This window comes from Coptis chinensis, chromosome 1, assembly GCF_015680905.1.
Source record: "Coptis chinensis isolate HL-2020 chromosome 1, ASM1568090v1, whole genome shotgun sequence".
NCBI classification, from domain to species: Eukaryota; Viridiplantae; Streptophyta; class Magnoliopsida; order Ranunculales; family Ranunculaceae; genus Coptis; species Coptis chinensis.
Genome location: NC_141456.1, coordinates 50,219,191 through 50,241,010, shown reverse-complemented (window position 1 = coordinate 50,241,010; position 21,820 = coordinate 50,219,191). Strand labels below are relative to the sequence as shown.

Below are 21,820 nucleotides of genomic sequence, written 5' to 3'. Positions count from 1 at the left end.
ATGTCGCGGTGTTACATTCTGGCATCTATGTCAGGTGTGCTGCAACATCAGCATCAGGCCATGACCACGGCTTATGATATGATGATCAATCTCAAGGAACTCTTTGGACACCAGAATAGGGCTGCTAGGCAAACTACCATGAAAAAGTTGATGACCACAACTATGACTAAAGGGACTCCTGTAAGGGATCATATACTCAGGATGATGGCTTATTTGAATGAGTTGGAGTTCCTTGGAGCTGATATCGATGCGAAAACGCAGGTCGATATCATTCTCATGACGCTGCCTGAGAGATTTGAACCATTCCGCCTTAACTACAACATGAACAAAAGGTTGTATTCTTTGGCGGAACTTATGACAGAACTTCAGTCAGCTGAGAGTCTCTTTAAGCAAAGTTATGTTCGGGCTTATTATCTCGAGAAGGTTTCTACTTCTATGCCTAATAATGGTAAAGCGAAGAATAATGTTCAGAAGCATAGGAATATGGCAAAGAAGGGCATGGGACCTCAAGGAGCTGTGAAAAAGCCTAATGGCAAGTGCTTCAAGTGCAAGCAGTTAGTACACTGGAAGCCAGATTGTCCTTTTCTCAACCAAGAGAATAATGGAGGTATGTCTCATGCACTAGTCGTTTAGCATGTTTAGCGGTGATATCTACTAGTACCTGGTGTGTAGATATGGAAGCCACTAACCATGTCTGCATTTCATTGCAGAGGTTCCAGGAAACCAGAAAACTTAGTGCTAGAGAGATTACCATATCTTGGGGGGATGCTACGATAGTAGTAGCTGTTGCAGTGGGAGATGTTTGTTTATCTTTTGGTAGAAATAAGACTATGGTGTTAAAGAATTATCTTTATATGCCTAATTTTAGAAAGAACTTGATTTTAGTTTCTATGTTAATTAAGGACGGGTATCCTGTTTCTTTTAAATGACAAGATCGTCATTAAGAAAAATAAACATTTTATCTATTCTGGTGCATTAGAAGGTAATTTATACATCATTAATCTTATTCCACCCACATTGCATTAAATTATTACCCCTAGTAGTATTATTCTAGAAGTATTGAGAGGAGAGACATTAAACTACTTCAGTACCAATAGTACAAGAACAGGAACCACAGCGTGTCATTAATGACATACAAGAACAAGAGGTGCTTTGTCGTAGTGGGAGGGTTGTTAGACAGCCTGATAGGTGGATTGGTTTGGGAATGTCTTCAGACATAACCACTGATAACCAAGATCCTGATCCCTGGACCTACAAAGAAGCACTCCAAGATAGAGATGTAGAATCTTGGACAAAGACAATGATTTCTAAGATAGAATCTATGGATTCTAATCAGGTCTGGGAGCTTGTTGATAAGAGCCCAAAACTGTAGTTTTAACCCTGTAATAGACATACTTTTAGACCAATTATGTGAGTAATAATTAAGAGTTAACACTGATTACGTGTTTTTATGCATTTCAGGCTTCAAAGTCCATTATGTGCAGAAATGTGCCACTTTAGCGAGATAAAGGAGCAAAGGTCGGTTACTAAGGAGTTCCGTGATTAAAGGCCAAGATTCAAGAAGACAAAGCCTTTCTAAAGCCCGGTCAAAAGCTGAAAAGTCGATGCGGGCAGAAACAGCACACAAAGTCAGCAGAACTTCCGAAGGCCATATCTTTGGACTCACACCTCGGAATGGGGCCTACCTTATGTCAAAACGACCGTCTCGGAAAGAGCTTTCCAATGGTCTAAGCCGTGATCTAATCAGAGGAGCAAAAGTGGACAAAAAGTCTGTTGAAGCCAACTGCAGCTGAAGAGGCCTTTTTGGACTGAAAGAAATGGGTTTTGGGCCTGATTCTCTGGCCCAAAACATGGCTCCAAGCCCATGCACGATTTTTGGATCTGAAAGTATAAAAACAAAAGCTTAGCTCTTTGTTAATGGTAGATTTTTTAATAGAGAATAGTAGATAGTTAGGTTAGAAAATAAAGGAGCTTAGAATAGAAAGTAGCCATTAGAATAGCTTCTAGATCTAGATTTAATTATTTTAATTAAGTTTAATTTCAAATCCAATTCTTGTTTTAAATTAAACTATTAGAATCATTACTCTTAATTAGTTTGATTAATAAAATAGCTAGTTGTTAAATTTCGATTCTTGTCATTTACATTTGTGTTAGATCTGATTCATTTACTACTTGTTATTCAATTCTTAGTTATTAATTAGATTTTAATTATTGTGTTATTCATGTTTAGTTTAACTTTAATCGGAAATAATTGCGTAATGATTCTCGGCTAAACCTCCATTAGAGGGGGGTTGAGAAGCCTTGATGAAAGCTTCATTCCGACTATCGTAAAATCATCGTAATTTCCTTTCCACTCTAGAAACGATTAGTTCACCATGAGAATGGGTTTAATCGTTCACATGCTAGTTATGAATTGGTAGGAATGCCATGTGTAATTAGGGATTAGGAAGAACCAATTGTTTGAAGCGATTCAATTCGGATTCTGACGATTAAATCGTTAATAGGATTAAGTCGAGTTAAGATGGAATCAATCCCCCTCTAACTCCTTATCATTGAATCAACGTAGCATTCCCTTAGTTATTTTGATAACCGACTAGTTGCATCGTAATCTAGTTGCCTTTTCGTAAATCTCTCATTAGACCTTAAGTAGAGTAATTACATTGAGAACACACATCTTGGAAGGACTAGGAGTGGAACGAATCACTCTACTCCACTATATCTCATAGGATTGAGAGTAGAAATCTTTGATAAGCATATAGGATCATAAGATAGTTTAGTTTACTTACGTTTTAAGTTTCATCGTTCATTTCGTAGGTAGACTATTCAATTTTATCGTTTATCAAATGGCGCCGCTGCCATCTTAGTTTCACTTTCGTATTGTTTTCGTAGTGTTAGTACTTTTCTTAAAGTCCCATTTCATCCACCCACCCGTGTTTGATTCATACTGTGGTTATCCGATTCAACGTTGGAAAGTTCCGACAAAATAACACTGAGCGCGACTGCGCCCTAGCAGAGCGCACCTGCGCCCTATAGCCTGGAGCAAGAGCGCGACCCGCCCTTAAACTCTGGAATACCAAGTTACGGAGGGCGCTACGCTTCTATGCTGGCGACCAGCCCTTAGCAAATTTTTCGGATTTCGATAGTTTTGATTGAACTTTGATTTTTCATATTTTTCAGTGTTCTAACTTGTTTATACATTAATCAACACGCGTAAACAAGACGCTATTCATAAGCGAAGCAAGGGCCTTAATCAGGTATTCCTTTCTTCCACACCTCGCATCTCTGTTAGAGGTTTATACTAGTATATCGAATTGTTTGGAGTGTTGATGTGTTTAGCTAAGTTTGGTTTTAGCCTTGTATGAGATTAAGGTCTAGCGAACAAAACACGAGCGTAATTACACAACAACGTCAACAAACAAGTCTATCTAGTATACCACCCACTACACCTCTAGCTACTATTTCACACACATCACCGACACAATGCCCGGCGAAGAAAGACTCTCTCTCTCGACTTCTACAAAGCCTTGGCGATAGCCCCAAATCTTGCATCGTTATAGCGGACCGATTGGGGGATTTCGAATCCCCCAACTATTTTTAATTTGTTACCCATTTTTCATGGATTAGACCATGAAAAACCTTATCAGCATATCGTAGGATTGAACAAGTCCTAACAACATTCCACCATCCTACGGTTGGTGCGGAACAAATTAAACTTCGGGGTATTCCCTTTCACCTTAGCCCGATAAAGGCGTCTTGGTTAAGCTGCCAAGCAAACGCCTAATTCTGTGGACTTCGTGGGTTAAACTTGTTGGAGTTGTTTATGGAACATTTTTAACCACCCCCTAAAACGGATGAGATGCTTTCCAAGATTCATTTCTTTTCGACAAAATCCTCATGAATCATTTTGAGGAGGCTTGAAATCGTTTCATCGATCTCCTTATAGAGTGTCCACATCATAACTTAGCGAAAAGACACGTTAGTTCGTGCCTTTTTCAAAGGACTTCTACACCACCATAAAGAAGTCCTAGACATAATGAATGGGGGTAGTTTCTTAAGCAAAGGAGCCCGGAGGCTTATAAATTTTAGAGGATCAAACTAAGCGAAATAACAACTGGGGGTAGTGATGATATCCACCGCTCCGCTAGTTCATCAAATACTGATTAAGGGCGGTATGTTTGAAATTAAAACACGATTCGAGCTTAAAACTCTAATCGAATCACTCACTAAAAGGTAGAGGCCATTTACGTACAACAAAATCCTATCCCGTCATGAATGTAAATTCAAATCCATGTAGTTTTCTGTTGGAGCCCCGAGCATCCCGACTCCCTTTGTCCTATAGCCTATGAACAGGCTTGTTCTATTAATAGTGAACCTAACGCCCCTTGGAGACAAAATCCCAACTTCGGTTGGAGAAATAACCAACACGTCACACCTCAAGGGTACAATAATCAATATGTTAGGCCTATGATAAACATAAAATGATAATAGTCTACCTACGAAATGAACGATGAAACTCAAAACGTAAGTAAACTAAACTATATTTTATGTGCCTAATTTATCAAAGTTTCTACTCTCAAATCTATCGAAATAAAGTGGAGTAACAAATTCGTTCCACTCCTAGTTCTCTAGCATGGAATGTTTCCTAGTCTAATTAATCGATCTTAAGTCTAATGAGAGTTTTACGAGGGGGAATTATACTACGATGCAATATGAAAAGCAATATGTTGAATGTCACTACGAAATATATGGAAATACTAATGTTCTTGAATCTAGATGAAGAATTAGAGGGGAATTGAATCCACCTCGAATCCAACTTAATCACCTAGAATAGACTGTTGTAATCCAATTCTTACGTTCTTACGGTAAGAATTGCTCGTTCTAATCCCTAATTAACATGACATTTCTACCAATTATAATTAGCATGTGAGGTCGTCCACCCATTCTGGCTTAAAACCGACCTTCTAGAATGGAATAGACTCTACAACGCTTCTACACTATACAACTAAGTTTTTATCAAGGCTTCATCAACCCCTCTAATGGAGGTTTTAGCCTCAATTCATCAAACCATCATTTCCCATTGAAATTGAATACAACATATTACAAAGATTCTAACTTTATGAAATTTAACTAAACAATAATCGAAATCTAATTAATAACTAAGAATTGAATGATAACAAGAATTAAAATTAGATCTAATAAATTGTAAATGATAAAAATCGAAATTGACTAGAATAACTATTTTATTTATCTAATCAATAAAGAACAATGATTTAAAGTTTTAATCTAAAACAGGGAATGAAATTCTAAAACTAATTAATGGAGGCTACTAATCTAATTTCTAATCTAGGTCTAACTATCTACCCTTAACAAAGAGTGAAGCTTTGGTTTTTATACATTCAGATCCAAAAATCGTGCATGGGCTTGGAGCCATGTTTTGGGCCAGAGAATCAGGCCCAAAACCCAATTCTTTCAGTCCAAAAAGGCCTATTCAGCTATAGTTGACTTCAACAAACTTTTCGTCCACTTTTGCTCCTCTGATTGGGTCAAGGCTTGGACCATTGGAAAGCTCTTTCCGAGTCGGTCGTTTTGACATAAGGTAGGCCCCATTAGAGTCGAGTCCAAAGATATGGCCTTCGGAAGTTCTGTACGACTTTGTGTCTTTTTTACGCCCGGCGTCGACTTTTCAGCTTTTGACCGGGCTTTAGAAAGGCTTTATCTTCTTGAATCTTGGCCTTTAATCACGGAACTCCTTAGTAACCGACCTTTGCTCTTTTACAACGCTAAAGTGGCACATTTATGCACATAATGGACTTTGAAGCCTGAAATGCATAAAAACACGTAATCAGTGTTAACTCTTAATTATTACTCACATAATTGGTCTAAAAGTATGATTATTAAGGGGTTAAAACTACAGTTTTGGGCTCTTATCAAACCACTCCCAAACAGCATTTTGCTTGTCCTCAAGCAAAGATGAGAAATTAGAATAAGTGACCCAAAATGGAGTTCTATCTACTCGTTTATTTGAGTCGCGATTGCATTGACCATATGCACAAGGCCTTAAACCACTAGGAATTCCCTAGTGGGCCGAGTTATAGTCCCGTGAGAGTTTTCGGTGAAGGTACTCACAAACTTCATCTATACTACAACGACTAAGAAATAAAACTATTGTTTCCTTATTTATATCTCAATTATCTATACATCTCACTAGCAATGAATCTGAGAATAATCATGTCGAAACCTAAGCTAATATATGCATAATAATCAATCATCTGAATAAACATATATACAATGAGTAATGCTATGAAATGCAATAACAGTCCGTTTACGAAACTTTGGAATAAGCGTCCTTAAGTAGGTTCTCACATAAAAGTCAAGACAAAAATCACTCGATTTTTCCACTCAAGTTTTGCTACTCGATTAATGCGGTGGGCATACTTTACCTTACAATCTCAATGACACACAAAGGAAGCGAAGTTGATCAAACACATCGCCACTTACTATCCCACTAACCTATTCCTAATTGAGCTAGAGGTCTTTATTAGGTGTTACGGGGATTAGGAGATGGTTTAAGAAGGAAGGAAATGGATATTCAAAGGGACAAGTCCGAGATAATAGAGTCTTCATATTATGTAACTAGAAAACCTTGTTATTTACTTTTTGCTTCTACACTTTGTTTCCATCCTTAGCCATATTTTTTTTTTTTTCTTTGGCTTTTGACTCCTTTTATTCTATTTTTTTGGAGTTTTTATTTTATTTCTATTTTTATTTTTCTTTTCTTTGGATGGAAACTTCTTTTCTTTATTTTTAGAAGCAATTAACTAACTTTTTGTTTACCACGAGGTTTTTCTCTTCTTCTTTCTTCCTTATTCTATTCTCGGACTTATCTAAGTTGGGTAGGTTGAATTTTTTTATTTTGTTTTGTTTTGTAACAGGGGTAAAAGGATTTGTGGTTTATGAAAGGGCTAATGAAAGGCTCAGGTAGAGGGGGACTAGCGGGAAAATATACTTAGGTCGAATTTCTAGCTATATCGATCCGAAAAAGGGCCTAAATTCTCTCTTAGGACATGGTATAGTGGTCAAGCAAGTGGGCGTGTGATTTCTCTATTCGAATATACTTCTCCCTTGCGTCATTTCTCAAATGTTTCACTCATATATAAGGCTTTAGGCTATATTCTCACACAGGATTTGTAGAATAAGTACTCTAGCCTAGATTTGAAACTTCTTGCCAAACAATCATAGATACTCATGTAATATATTTATAGATAGATGCAAAGATTATTACCTACATATTAACCTAAGTTTCTAAAAACTATTCTAATGCAAAAGCTTCATTGAGACTTCTAGATTATTAAGAGCATAGAGAAAGAAACAATACCAATATTCCTAAGTGTATAGCATAAACTTTTTATTTTTATTTTTATTTTTATTATTTTTAAGACAAATGTCGTAATATACAACCTAATATGTGCTTAACATTTACATCGTGTTTCTATACCACCCCAAACAATTTGGGAGAAGGGGTTCATGAAACAATTCAATAGCACAATTAAATTATGTAACTAACTAATTTTTATAATTTTTAACATTTTATAAATAAAAGTCGTAATTTACATCCTAAAAGTGTCTAATTTTTGCAAATGTTTCTATCCCACCCCCAAACAATCGAGGCGCTTTGTCTTCAAAGTGTAAAGAGATAAGGAAAGAATTTACCATAGAAAGCGTGGCAAAAATTGGCGTGCACATAATGAGAAATATTGTAAAGATGATATGATAATATGAAGCACAATTAAAAAGTGCGTACTAACTAACACAAACTCTCTTTGGAGTAAACATGGGCTTAGGGTGGCAACATGATTTGAAATGAATACCAAAAATCGCCACCCCAAACAAAATTGGAAAACTCTTTTTAAGTTTGAAATTTTTATTTGGCCTATACTCGAGAAAGTTGGTATTATCACGAAAACTTGGGTCTTTTAAGGTCGATTCGAGACATGCTAGATTACTATTTTTATAGCTTTAAACTTTTTACTTTTTATGAATTAGGTTTAATATAAAGGAAAACAATAAGCGATAAAGACATAATTCACACCATAGAAACATGACTCAAAACCAAGAAAACATGCAAGAGTGGAAAACATGAATTATGTGAACCGTGGACTTAGGATCCGGTACTTACAACCACACACTCCATAGGGAGGGCCGGTTACTGAATGGTGCATTCACCATATATGGAAATGAAAGGAAATGCACCAAACATAAAAATTGAGTCGTTTATAGTGGGATACTCGAGACTTTATCTAAATATATGTATGAATATCGCGGTTTATCATATATCAACAATCGAAATAGTTGTGGATCGTTCCATAAATAAATATCCAGAAAACATATCCAAAACACAATCAAGCACCAAGATTTCCCTACGACGCAGACCTAGTGGAATGAAAGCGAAGTCGGATAGACCTATAACATAAGCGAGCATGCACCTTATGTTTCATCTTTTAACGAGAGGGTGTCCTAGTGAATAAGTGTGGAAAAGTGAATGGTTGTGGAAGATATGGTGGATTGGGATAAGTTTTAGAGAAAAAGCATGGAAAAATGAGGATGTGGGTTTAGCACAAAACTCATTCATGGTGTAGTTAGGGACCCATCTCAAGTCTGAAAATGAAGGTGTCAAGTGGTTTATCCTTGGGAAGTATTTGTTTACTAGGTGGATTTAAAAATCATGAAGCACTGGGAGAAACTAAAGGATCGAGTGCAAACTTCGAGGTTCCTTTGAAAGGTGGTGGAGGTGGGGAATATTGGTGATGGAAGGTGAATGATTCTCAGCTAGAGCTCTCAAGTCCATATCATCATAAATCTTGATATATGCAAGACATTCCTCAATAGGTGGGTCAAAAGGATCACTTTGGGATAGAGATTGAAAAATTCATCTTCCGTCATAGCATCAAGGGATGAATGATTGTTGGCAGGGGGACTCACGAAGTGGTAAAAAGCGGTGCAAAAGAGTTGCGAGGAATTCTTCGATTTCGTCTACTACCCGGGGAGTCATTGTTAAAGTCGGAATTTCGAAGGAAAGGAATTTGTTAATCTGTTTATCCGAAACATGTTTTTGAAGTAATCTTGAGCTAAGCTCTCGATCATGCTAACCTCTCTATTTGTAGATGAATCGGAATCTTGTGTCCTCGTTTTGAAAACATTTACCTCAACGAGAAAGATGGCCAAAGGATAAGGACATCGAACCATGTGGCGATTTATGGCGTTGGCGTGCCAAGAAGGGGCGCCCTAAAAATGATAGGTACAGAGTCGTTAGTGACTTATGTGTCGAGGGATAACGAAGTAAATTTGGGTAGTAAAATTTTGGACTTTAACCCGGCGCGTTTTTTTCAACCACACCCTTAGGATACTTAATAGACCGATCAACTAATTGCAATGTCATTTTAGTAGGTTGCATCTCCTCTAGACCTATTTGTTTATACAAATAAAATGGGAGTAAGTTAACACTAGCCCCCGTGTCTAGTAAGCGTCGTCGTGTGAGAATCTCTAAGGTGCATTTACAAAGATGGGGCGACCGGGGTCTTTTGTACTTAACAATTCCATTATTTTTAGGATAAAGTTGGGAAGCTGTTAGGTTAGAAAGCGTCTTTAGGTATGTTGGTCTTACGCCTAGCGATTGCACAACTCCTTAAGAAACTTAAGCGTGGTTAGGTAGCTTTTTGATAGCCGAGAAAGGAAGGTTTATCGTTAGATTTTTTGAAAAAGTTCCTAATCTCCTCAAAGTTAGTATCCCCTGGTTAGCATGGCTAATTTAGAGGGAACGGTGGTTTAGCTCTATATTTAGCGTATGGCTCGACTTGATGTGTAACCTTGGGCTACGTTTCTTAGGTTGTGGTTTAAGCGGTACCTCTACGGTGGTAGGTTCTTAGGTTTCTATTTCGATTATCTAGTTCGATATCCGGTGTAGGGAATCTTGATGGGGTAACTATAGGCATAGTTACTTTGTTATCAACCACTCTTCCGAGAGAGTGGTGATGACATTTAGCTCACATCTGGTTGTAGTTTCGTACTAGTATTACCGTTTACCTCAAAGCTGTGTTTCTTTGTTCTAGGGTTGGGTATCGCTTGGCACGGAAAACGCCTTTTGGTTTGGCTATCTCTTGGGCTAGCTGTTGGTTTAAATTATTAGCGGATTGTAGAATGTGTTGGTTAGATTGAGCCATGGTTTGGAAAAGTTGTTGGCTCACTTGTATGAAGGTGTCAAGGCGATCCGGTTGTGTGGGTGCGATAGTCACGGGTGGTGTATTTGGAACTATCTGGCGTTGATTATTTATGGAAGGATTGTGATAGTTATTATTTTAGGACGATACCTCTATTAGCATTATAATTATTATAACTACATTGACCTTGTGCTTGACCTTGTTGAGGTTGCGCTTGGTTGTTATAATTATTATAATTACCCCGATCTGTCCTTGTTGTGGTGGAGCTTGGTTATAAGCGTGCGTTGGCCTAACATATTGATTATTGTACCCGGAGGTGTGGCGTGTTGGTTATTTCTCCAACGAAGTTGGGATTTTGTCTCCAAGGGGCGTTAGGTTCACTATTAATGGAACAAGCCTGTTCATAGGCTATAGGACGATTGGAAGTCGGGATGCTTTCGGGGCTCCAATGAAACTACATGGATTTGAATTTACATTCATTACGGGGATAGGCTTTTGTTGTACGAGAAATGGCCTCTACCTTTTTGTGAGGGATTCAATTAGAGTTTTAAGCTCGGGATCTGATTTAACCTCAAACACATCTTGGTAGCCTTTAGCTGTTGAAGAAGAACTAAGCGGGGCGGGAGTAATCGTCACTACCCCAATTATTATTATTAGCTTTAGTCGATCTTCCAAAATTTATATGCCTCCTCGGGCTCCTTTACTTAGGAAACTACCCCATTCATTATGTCTAGGACTTCTTTATGGTGGTGTAGAAGTCCTTTGAAAAGGCCACGAACTAACGTGTCTTTTGCTAGGTGATGGTGTGGACACTCTATAAGGAGATCGGTGAAAGCGATTCCAAGCCTCCGAAAATGATTCATGAGGATTACGTGAAAAGAAGTGAATCTTGGAAAGCATTTCATCCGTCTTTAGGGGTGGGTAAAAATGTTCCATAAAACGGTGAACAAGTTTGGCCCACGAGTCCCGAAATTAAGCGTTTGGCGAGTTAACCAAGATGCAAGCCTTATCGGCTAAGGTGAAAGGGAATACCACGAGTTTAATTTGTTCCGCACCAACCGTAGGATGGTGGAATGTTATAAGGACTTGTTCAATCCTACGCGTAATGCGATAAGTTTTTCATGGTCTAAACCATGAAAAGCGGGTAACAAATTAAATATATTTGGGGGATGCGAAATCCCCCTTTCGGGTCTCTGCTAGAACGATGCAAGATTTAGGGCTATCGCTCGAGGCTTTATAAAAGTCGAGAGAGGAGTCTCTCTTTCTTCATCCATAATATCGGTGGTGTATGTGAAATAGTAGCTAGAGGTGTAGTGGGTGGTAAACTAGATAGACTTGTTTGTTGGCGTTGCCGTATAATTCGTTAGTTGTTTTCTTCGACCGGACCTTAATCTCATGCAAGACTAAGTCGAACTTAGCGAACATGCAATACTCAAACAATTTCGATATACTAGTAGAAACCTCTAGCGGAGATGCGAGGTGTGGAAGAAAGGAATACGATTCGTCCTTGCCCGGCTTATGAATAGCGTCTTGTTTGGCGTGTTGAGTGTATATAACAAGTTAAAACACTGAAAAACTTGAAAAATTGAAATTCGAAACAAACCTGTGGAAATTCGGCAAATTTCAGCTTAGAGTGAAGCGCATAGAAGCGTGATCGCTCCTTGTTCGATGACTTAAGCGGGTGGTCGCTTCGGTATGGGGCGGGTTGCGCTCTATCTTGATAACTTAAGCGAATTGGTCGCTTTCGGTATGGGGCGGGTCGCACTCAAGGTTCGAGCTTTTGGCGAAAAGCTTTCGGATAGAAGCGGGTCGGCGCTCGGTGTATATTTTGCGGAACTTTTCAATGCTTTGAAGCGGACAACCACGGTATGAATCAAACAGGGGTGGGTGGGTTTAATGGGACTTAAAATGACTAATTCTACTATGAAAACAATGCTAAAGTGCAACTAAGATGGGCCATTTGATAAGCGTAAAATGATAATTTTACTAATGAATAAAGCGATGAAACTCCAAACGTAAGTAAAACTAAACGATAGTTTACGTGCCTAATTTATCAAAGTTTCTACTCTCAATTCTATCGAAATAAAGTGGAGTAACAAGTTCGTTCCACTCCTAGTTCTCTAGCATGGAATGTTTTCTAGTCTAATTAATCGGTCTTAAGTCTAATGAGAGTTTTACAAGGGGAATTATCTTCACGATGCAATATGAAAAGCAATATGTTGAATGTCACTCTGAAATATATGGAAATATTAATGTTCTTGAATCTAGATGAAGAATTAGAGGGAATTGAATCCACCTCGAATCAACTTAATCACCTAGAATAGATTTGTTGTAATCCAATTCTTACGTTCTTACGGTAAGAATTGCTTGTTCTAATCCTAATTAACATGGCATTTCTACCAATTATAACTAGCATGTGAGGTCGTCCACCCATTCTCATGGCGAAACACGACCTTCTAGAATGGAATAGACTCTACAACGCTTCTACACTATACAACTAAGTTTTTATCAAGGCTTCATCAACCCCTTCAATGGAGGTTTTAGCCTTGATTCATCAAACCATCATTTCCCATTGAAATTGAATACAACATATTACAAAGATTCTAACTTTATGAAATTTAACTAAACAATAATCGAAATCTAATTAATAACTAAGAATTGAATGATAACAAGAATTGAAATTAGATCTAATAAATTGTAAATGACAAAAATCGAAATTGACAAGAATAACTATTTTATTTATCTAATCAATAAAGAACAATGATTTAAAGTTTTAATCTAAAACAGGGAATGAAATTCTAAAACTGAGATCTAAAACTAATTAATGGAGGCTACTAATCTAATTTCTAATCTAGGTCTAACTATCTACCCTTAACAAAGAGTGAAGCTTTGGTTTTTATACATTCAGATCCAAAAATCGTGCATGGGCTTGGAGCCATGTTTTGGGCCAGAGAATCAGGCCCAAAACCCAATTCTTTCAGTCCAAAAAGGCCTATTCAGCTATAGTTGACTTCAACAAACTTTTTGTCCACTTTTGCTCCTCTGATTGGGTCAAGGCTTGGACCATTGGAAAGCTCTTTCCGAGTCGGTCGTTTTGACATAAGGTAGGCCCCATTCCGAGGTCTGAGCCCAAATATCGACGCTGAAATTTTTGTCGACTTGTGTGCTATTTCTGCCCGCGTCGACTTTTCAGCTTTTGACCGGGCTTTAGAAAGGCTTTATCTTCTTGAATCTTGGCCTTTAATCACGGAACTCCTTAGTAACCGACCTTTGCTCCTTTACAACGCTAAAGTGGCACATTTCTGCACATAATGGACTTTGAAGCCTGAAATGCATAAAAACACGTAATCAGTGTTAACTCTTAATTATTACTCACATAATTGGTCTAAAAGTATGATTATTAAGGGGTTAAAACTACAGTTTTGGGCTCTTATCAGCCTACGCACAGCTTTAACCAAGCCCCACTATGACAAGGACAGGGTCAGGGAAATTTCAATAATTATAACAACCAAGTGCAACCTCGACAAGGTCAAGCACAAAGTCAAGGTAATTATAATAATTATAATGCTAATAGAGGTATCGTTAGGTAAATAATAACTATCAAAATCCACCCATAAATAATTCCGTGAAATAGTTCGGTCCACACCACCCGTGACTACTACACCCACACAACCGGATCGTCTTGACACCTTCATACAAGTGAGCCAAAACTTTTCCAAACCATGGCTCAATCTAACAGCGGCTTCTACAATCCGTTAATAATTTAAGCAGACGGTTGGCTCAAGATAAAGCCCAACCCAAAGGTGTGTTTCAGTCACGCAATACCTAATACTAAAACAACAAATACAGCCTTTGAGATAACCGATAATACTAGTAATGAATATGAAAATGTAGGTGAGCTAAAGGCCATCACCACCACTCTCCGTTCGGCGAGTGGTTGATAACTAAAAGTAACTATGCCTATAGTTACCCTACCGATCGCCCTACACTGCTATTTTACTAGATCTGAAATAGAAACCGAAGAGCCTACCACTGTAGAGGTACCAGTTACAACACAACCTAAGAAACAGAAAGCCACGGTTAAACATCCAGGTGATACCATTGCTATATACAAATAGAAACCACCGTTTCCATAAAAATTAGCCGTGTTAACTAGGGATACAAATTATGAGGAGATTAGGGATGTTTTCAAGAATCTAACTATAAACCTTCCCTTCCTCGAAGCTATAAAAAAGCTACCACACCATGCTAAGTTTCTTAAGGAATTGTGTACTACTAGGCGTAAGACCAATATACCAAAAGACGCCTTTTTAACAGAACAATTCCCCAACTCTATCGAACATAATGGAATTGTTAAGTACAAGGACCACCGGTAGATCCCTACCGTACAATGCACCTTAGGAGATTCTTATCGACGACGCGTTATTAGACTTGGGGGCTAGCGTTAACTTACTCCGTTTTATTTGTATAGACAAATAGGTCTAGATGAGATGCAACCCACTAAAATGGCGTTGCAATTAGCTGATCGGTCTATTAAGTATCCTAAGGGTGTCGTCGAAAATGTTACGGTAAAAATTCAGGATTTTTATTATCCGACTGATTTTTGTCATCCTCGATCTGAAGTGGATTAACGACTCTGTCGATCATCTTAGAAAGTCCTTTACGGCACTGGCGGCGCCAATGTGCTCATTAATTGCGCGATGGTTCAATGTCCATGTCTTTTGGCCATCTTTCTTGTTGAAGTCAATGTTTTTAAAACAAAGAACCACGGTTACCGGATTCGTCTATGGATGGAGAGGTTAGCATGATCGAGAGCTTTGCTCGAGATTATTTCAACAACACGTTCGGATAATCATATGCCCAAATTTCTTTCCTTTGGAAGTTCGGACTCAACATTTCCATCCCTACACTAGTCGATACACATATTACGGATGAGGATGAGATAGATGACTTTCTCAAAGATGTAGAGGACTATCATAGTAGCGAGGATATGACCAATCTAGATGAGCAATTCGATGAGTTTCTTAGAGGCGGTGATAATTCACCCTATCAAGAACTACTTTCCACAACATCCACCTCATCTCCCTCCTTCCACCCTTTCAAAGGAATCTCGAGTTTGCACTTTCGATCTTGTTGTTTCTTACATGCTTCATAATTTTTAAATTCACCTAGTAAACAAATACTTGAGGAAGACAAAAGCGTGTGACACCTTCATTTTCAGACTTGAGGCGGTCCCTACCTACACTATGAATGAGTTTTGTGCTAAACCCACATCATCATTTTTTTCCATGCTTTCCTTCTACAACTTACCCATATCCACCATATTCTCCACAACCATTCACTCTTTCACACTTATTCACTAGGACACCCTCTCGTTCAAAAATGAAAAAAAAAAAGGTCGAGGCTAGGTTAAGTAATAGGGTTATCGACTTAGCTTTCATTTCACTAGGTTGAGTCATAGGAAATCTTGGTGCTTAATTGTGTTTGGATATATTTTCTGTGATATTTATTTATGGAATGATCCACAACTATTTCGGTTGTTGATATATGGTAAACTGCATGTTCATATATACATTTAGATAAAGTCTCGAGTATCTGACTACAAATGACTCAACTTTTGTGTTTGGTGCATTTCCTTTCATTTCCATATATTGCTGAGTGCACCATTAAGGTAACCGGGCCCTCCCTAAGGAGTGTGTGGCTGTAAGTATCGGATCCTAAGTCCATGTTTAAACATAATTCACGTTTTCCACTCTTGCATGTTTTCTTGGATTTTTGAGTCATGTTTCTCTATGGGGTGAATTATGTCCTTCTTGTTTATTGTTTTTTTTTAAATTAAAAATAAATATATATATATATATTAAAGAATAAACATAGTAATATAGAAAGTCTCGGGAATCTGACTTTAAAAGACCCACTGCTAAAAACAAAATTTCTAAGCTCCGTTCTAAAAAATTTGTTTGGGGGTGGGGTGTTCGTGTTTCCGTCCTAGAATGTTTATGTCCCATTACAGTTGCTTAGGCCGTTTAATTGTATTACAATTCGGGTTGACATAATCCATGATTTTAGAGTCCAATTGTTCGCATAACGTACGTCATGCACGCACTTCGAGGCGTTTTCCACTATCTTATATGTCATCCACGATCAGAATAGAGTGTTTTATGGATCATTGGATTGGAAATTCTCTCCTGATCATTTCCATAACTCATTCGAAAAAATATCGGACCCGTAGCGAAGCGGCAATTTTGATTTGAAGTTTCGCGAAAAATAAAAAAAAATCACAAATTTCGATTTGGGCATGGGCCCAACCCGCGCCCACCGACAGCGCACCCGCGCCCTTACCTTCGCCAACAGTCGCGATCATCTTCAAAATCCGCCATTGCGCCAAAAGCTTCAAACAAAAAAAAAAAAAAAAAAACCTAAATTAACCCGCCCCAATCAATACCCAACCCAGATCGACTCCAAACGCGCCCTACCACCACCTCCACCAAATTAAATAAGCAAAACCACGGAAATTCCAAATTTTGGTGCTGCCGTGCCACCACTCCACCACCACCACTTTATTCCGATTCGGTCAATTTAAATCCCACCACCACATCCCATTTTAAACCCCCCACTACATTCCAAACTTCCAATGGCTCAACAACGCCCGAATTTTACGAGCAAGCTTTTACCCACACTTGACCACTTGGCGCCATTTTACTTTGTGAAATGATCGGTCGAGACTGGAATAGCTTGTGGTACTCGGTGAAGCCTATTACCACGAGGACTTAGTCGGGACGGTTCTACAATCTGAGGGAGTTGGAAGGGACTAGGATTTTTGTTGTGGTGCAAAAGAAGGAGGAAGGAAGTGGCGGCGGGTTGTTGTTGGCTGAGATTCTAGGCATCCCGCCTAGAATCCATCTGAATGTCACCTTGCGGGAGTCCCAACATAATGGGGTAGAGCCATTGATGAGCGAGGCAGTTATTGGAGGGGACTACAATGCGAGATCGCATTGTGTTCGACGAGCTTCCCTTAGGACCAAACCCGGTGGCTGCGGCATTTCGGTGGATTGGTCGGAGCGATCTGGGGAAGGAGAAGGTCGGCGACATCGGCTGAACTGCCTCCACATCTTATGGATACTCGGGAGCGAAGTATGAGTTACGCATCTTGGAGTTTTATAACATGATTAGGGGAGTAGGGAAGTCATTTGCACCTCTCCCGTGTGTTGATAACAAAGATCATCTTTGAAGTTGCGGAAGCGATTTCGAGGCGTGATAGGGCGTACATCACCCTACACCGTAACCCCATCTATAAGGAGTGTGTCCAACGGGTTTGGAGGTTGGTGAGGATAGAGAAGAAGAAGAGGGTGGTGGAGAGGAGAATGCCGAGGAGGCCGGGGAAATCAGAATGCCCTCGGAGGATGAGGAGGATTTGGCGTGTTTTGATGTGGATGCCTTGGAGAGGTCTTTGGTCGGATGCGAGCGCATGGCTGTGATTCATCGTGGCATCGTTAAGCTCAACACTATCTACGAAGACCTCCGGACTCTGCAGCAATGATGCATCATAACCGAGGTCCATTACCGAGAGAGGGCGAGAGGTGGGAACGGATGAGGGGCGAGCTAGAAGCTTCGGCGCCAGTTCGAGGAAGAGATGCTTTACGATTCCCACCTCACGGGGACTCTCCTTATGAGGACACACCATCCAGGCACGAGCGTCGTCGCCGAAGGACGAATGGTGATGGCCCATCGGGGAGCTTCGGGAGCGATCTCGGACCATGTGCCCTCCGCTACCGATTCGGAGTAGTTAGGGATAGTATCGGTTGATGTTTTTATATTTAATTGTAGTTTCATTATTGTTATTTATTTTAATGTAAGTTTTATGTCCGTAATTTGAATTTTTTGTAGTGAAATGTACTTCGAATGAAAATTTTAATATAATAGGTTATTTTCATTATGCGTGGTTGTTTAATATTGATCCCACCTTCCCAACTTGTTTGGGGGTGGTTTTATCTATTCCAGCATGATTTTTATATAACCTTCGTGTTAGAATTTATTGCGAAGTCAAGGTGAAAATATGGCCGTTTAGGCATATATATGAATAAGTATCATGGTAGGATGAAATCTCGATTAAATAGGTATACTCTATCATAAAATCAACCTTAAAGATATTAGGTTTGAATTAGAATCAAGAAAATGAGTTGTTTCCGTTTTCGGGTTTGGAAATTTTAGAATTTCCGGAAACTGCCGTAAATACTTTTGGCAACTTCCCGATCCGTTTTAGCAACTTAAAACCTATATAAACTTCATACATTCTACACTCACAACTCACACTACACCTAAACTCCATCACTCACCTTTCACTCCCACGATTCCCACGTGTCGGCTCATTTTCCGAGTTTCATCAACTCCGAGCGCACTCGCGCCCTACAGGAGCGCACTCGCGCTCTGTATATTTTTTTCACATTTTTTGTCAGAGCGCACTCGCGCCCAAGCTGAGCGCGACCCGCGCTCAAACACTGGAAATTCCAAATACTCAGAGCTTTTCGCTCTATCGAGCGCTTTCGGCATACGACTTCCGTGGACCAGAAAATTTCCAATTTTCTGCGGGTAGTATCCGGATCATTCGCAGCTATTCTAGAGCGTAAGTTTGAGATGACATCTCCAACATTGATACCGGAACAGTCTTTCGAAGATTTGTTCTAAAGCACTACTTATGGTGCTTGGTTTTGTGGCGATCATCACGTTAATTTGGGAGCCGCTTATGGTAAGACCTGATGCACTTTATTCTCCAACACTAGCATCTTATTTTTACGATAACTGCATTTTCTTTGAAAGACCAGATGGAGAACAAGTCAACATTGATAATGAACCAATGGAAATTACCAAGGTTCTTGCTAGCATTTGTTCTTGGACTTGCTATGCCCACTGAAATACAAGACCCATGGTGCTATTGGGTAGATAATATGTATGTCTACACTTACGAGTTCTTGCATGAGTCGTACGGCGCAGGCATTTTCCGTATCGAGGACCAAGGGGACTATAACGTCGCTTTTGGTAGCTTGTCCATGAACATAGGAACTGTTATGTTTTGGATCATGCTAAACATTTTAGGGGAATGGCATTTTTCTTCTGTGAATGATGCCACTTGCAGCGTTTTCCTTGCTTTAGCCACGGGACGTATGTGTCATGACCTTCCCGAACCTTGATGTCTAGTTTAGCTTCGATCCCATAGCATGAGGCATAAGTTCCTTCTTATGCCCGTTCTAGTTTCTGTATCATGCTATGTTTCTTTCTCGTTTTTTGTACCGTTTCCGCGGATTGGATTACGATTACGACCGCGGTGCGACCCACCAATAGTATTATTCGATCCTTCCGTGCAATGACTTGGCAAGGGTGGAGGATACAACCTCATCAGGTTGCACCCTACACCCCATCAGACCAAGTGGCTCTTAATAGGTTAGCAATAATAGATGACAAATGGCGGGAAGCCTAGCAAATTATCATGGCATGGAAGGACGCAAAGGAACCTCACTTCTTTATGGAAGAAGAGGATGACTAAGATGATGAGTAATGTGGGAGATAAGGTAAGTTTTCATTCTAGTTAGTGTCTGCTTATGTCCCAAGCAATTTCATTCTTGTTAACCCCATAATGGGTAGAACTCGTATAGAGTTGCGTTAGTTTTTATTTCTTATATTAGTACGTTCTAACTTTGTTTTGCAGATATCCCTGAATTTCACGTGTTTCAATGGTATTTTTCCTACCCTCTTTATTTAAATGCTTTGAGGACAACGCATGCTTCTTGTTTGGGGGCATAGAAATACGTGTAATTAAGGCATCTGTTAGGATATAGATAGAGTTAATATGCATTTGTTTTCTAGTTAAAATTTTAAAAATTCAAAAATATAAATAAATAAGTTCATGCTATACACTTAGGAATAATGGTATTGTTTTCCTTCTCTATGCTCTTAACAATCTAGAAATCTCACGTAGCTTTTGCATCAGAATAATTTTTAGAAACATAGGTTAATATGTAGGTAATAATCTTTGCATCTATTTATAAATATATTACATGAGTATCGATGATTGTTAGCGGTAAGTTTTGAAATCTAGGCTAGAGTACTTATTCTACAAATCCTGTGAGAATATAGCCTAAAAGCCTTATATGAAATGAAAAACATTTGAGAAATGACACAAGGGAGAAGTAAAATCCGGATAGAGATATCACACGTCCACTTGCTTGATCACTAAACCATATCCTAAGCGAGAATTTAGGCCCTCTTGGGATCGATATAGCTAGAAATTCAAACCTATAAATTATTTTCCGCTAGTCGCCCCTCTGAGCCTTTCTTTAGCCTTTCATAAACCACAAATCCTTTACCCTGTTACAAATAAAACAAAAAAAATAAAATATAATAATAATAATATTCAACCTACCCAATTAAGATAAGTCTGAGAATAGAATGAGGAAGAAAGAAGAAGAGAAAAACCTGTGTAAACAAAAGTTAGTTAATTGCTTCAGAAAATAAAGAAAAGAAGTTTCCATCCAAAGAAAAGAAAAATAAAAATAGAAATAAAATAAAAACTCCAAAAAAATAGAATAAAAGGGAGTCAAAAGCCAAAGTAAAGAAAAAGAAAAAAAATATGGCTAAGGATGGAAACAAAGTATAGAAGCAAAAGAAAATAACAAGGTTTTCTCTAAGTTACATAATATGAAGACTCTATTATCTCGGACTTGTCCTTTTGAATATCTATTTCCTTCCTTCTTAAACCATCTCCTAATCCCATGACACCTAATAAAGACCTCTAGCTCAATTAGGAATAGGTTAGTGTGATGATAGTAAGTGGCGGATGTGTTTGATCGACTCAGGCTTCCTTGTTGTCATTGAGATTGTAAGGTAAAGTGTGCTCACTGCACTAGAGAGTAGCGAAACTTGAGTGGAAAAATCAGAGTGTTGTATCTTGACTATTATTGTGAGAACCTACTTAAAGGGGCGCTATTCCGAAGTTTCAGAAACGAAACCTGCTAGGCATTTCATAGTATTACTCATTGTATATATGTTTATTGTAGATGATTGATTATTATGCATATATTAGCTTAGGTTTTGACTTGATTACTCTATATGCATTGCTAATGAGAGGTATAGATAATTTAGAGCATGAATAAAGGAAACAATAGTTTTATTTCTTAGTCGTTGTAGTATAGATGAAGTTTGTGAGTACCTTCATGGAAAACTCTCACGAGGCTATAACTTCGTCCACTAGGGAATTCCTAGTGGTTTAAGGCCTTGTTGCATATGGTCAATGCAATCGCACTCAGCTAAACGAGAGTAGTTAGAACTCCATTTTTTGGTCACTTATTCTAATTTCTCATCTTTGCTTGAGGACAAGCAAAATGCTGTTTGGGGGTGGTTTGGTAAGAGCCCAAAACTGTAGTTTTAACCACATAATGAGACATACTTTTAGACCAATTATGTGAGTAATAATTAAGAGTTAACGACACGTGTTTTTATGCATTTCAGGCTTCAAAGTCCATTATATGCAGAAATGTGCCACTTTAGCGAGATAAAGGAGTAAAGGTCGGTTACTAAGGAGTTCCATGATTAAAGGCCAAGATTCAAGAAGA

General features: G+C 38.7%; 1 protein-coding gene across 1 annotated transcript; it reads left to right on the top strand.

Annotated features, from left to right (window-relative positions):
• LOC147524417 (uncharacterized) lies at positions 1 to 736 on the top strand. The gene is made up of 2 exons (XM_086574761.1): positions 1 to 607; positions 711 to 736. The coding sequence occupies exons 1-2, from the start codon at positions 1 to 3 to the stop codon at positions 734 to 736; spliced, it is 633 nt and encodes a 210-aa protein (XP_086430887.1).
• The last annotated feature ends 21,084 nt before the right edge of the window (positions 737 to 21,820 follow it).

Bases quoted from the DNA above. Each gene is read 5' to 3' on its own strand.
- LOC147524417 (XM_086574761.1), top strand. From the start codon at position 1: ATGTCGCGGTGTTACATTCTGGCATCTATGTCAGGTGTGCTGCAACAT. The intron at 608-710 runs GTATGTCTCATG...ATTTCATTGCAG, and splicing joins CAACCAAGAGAATAATGGAG to AGGTTCCAGGAAACCAGAAA.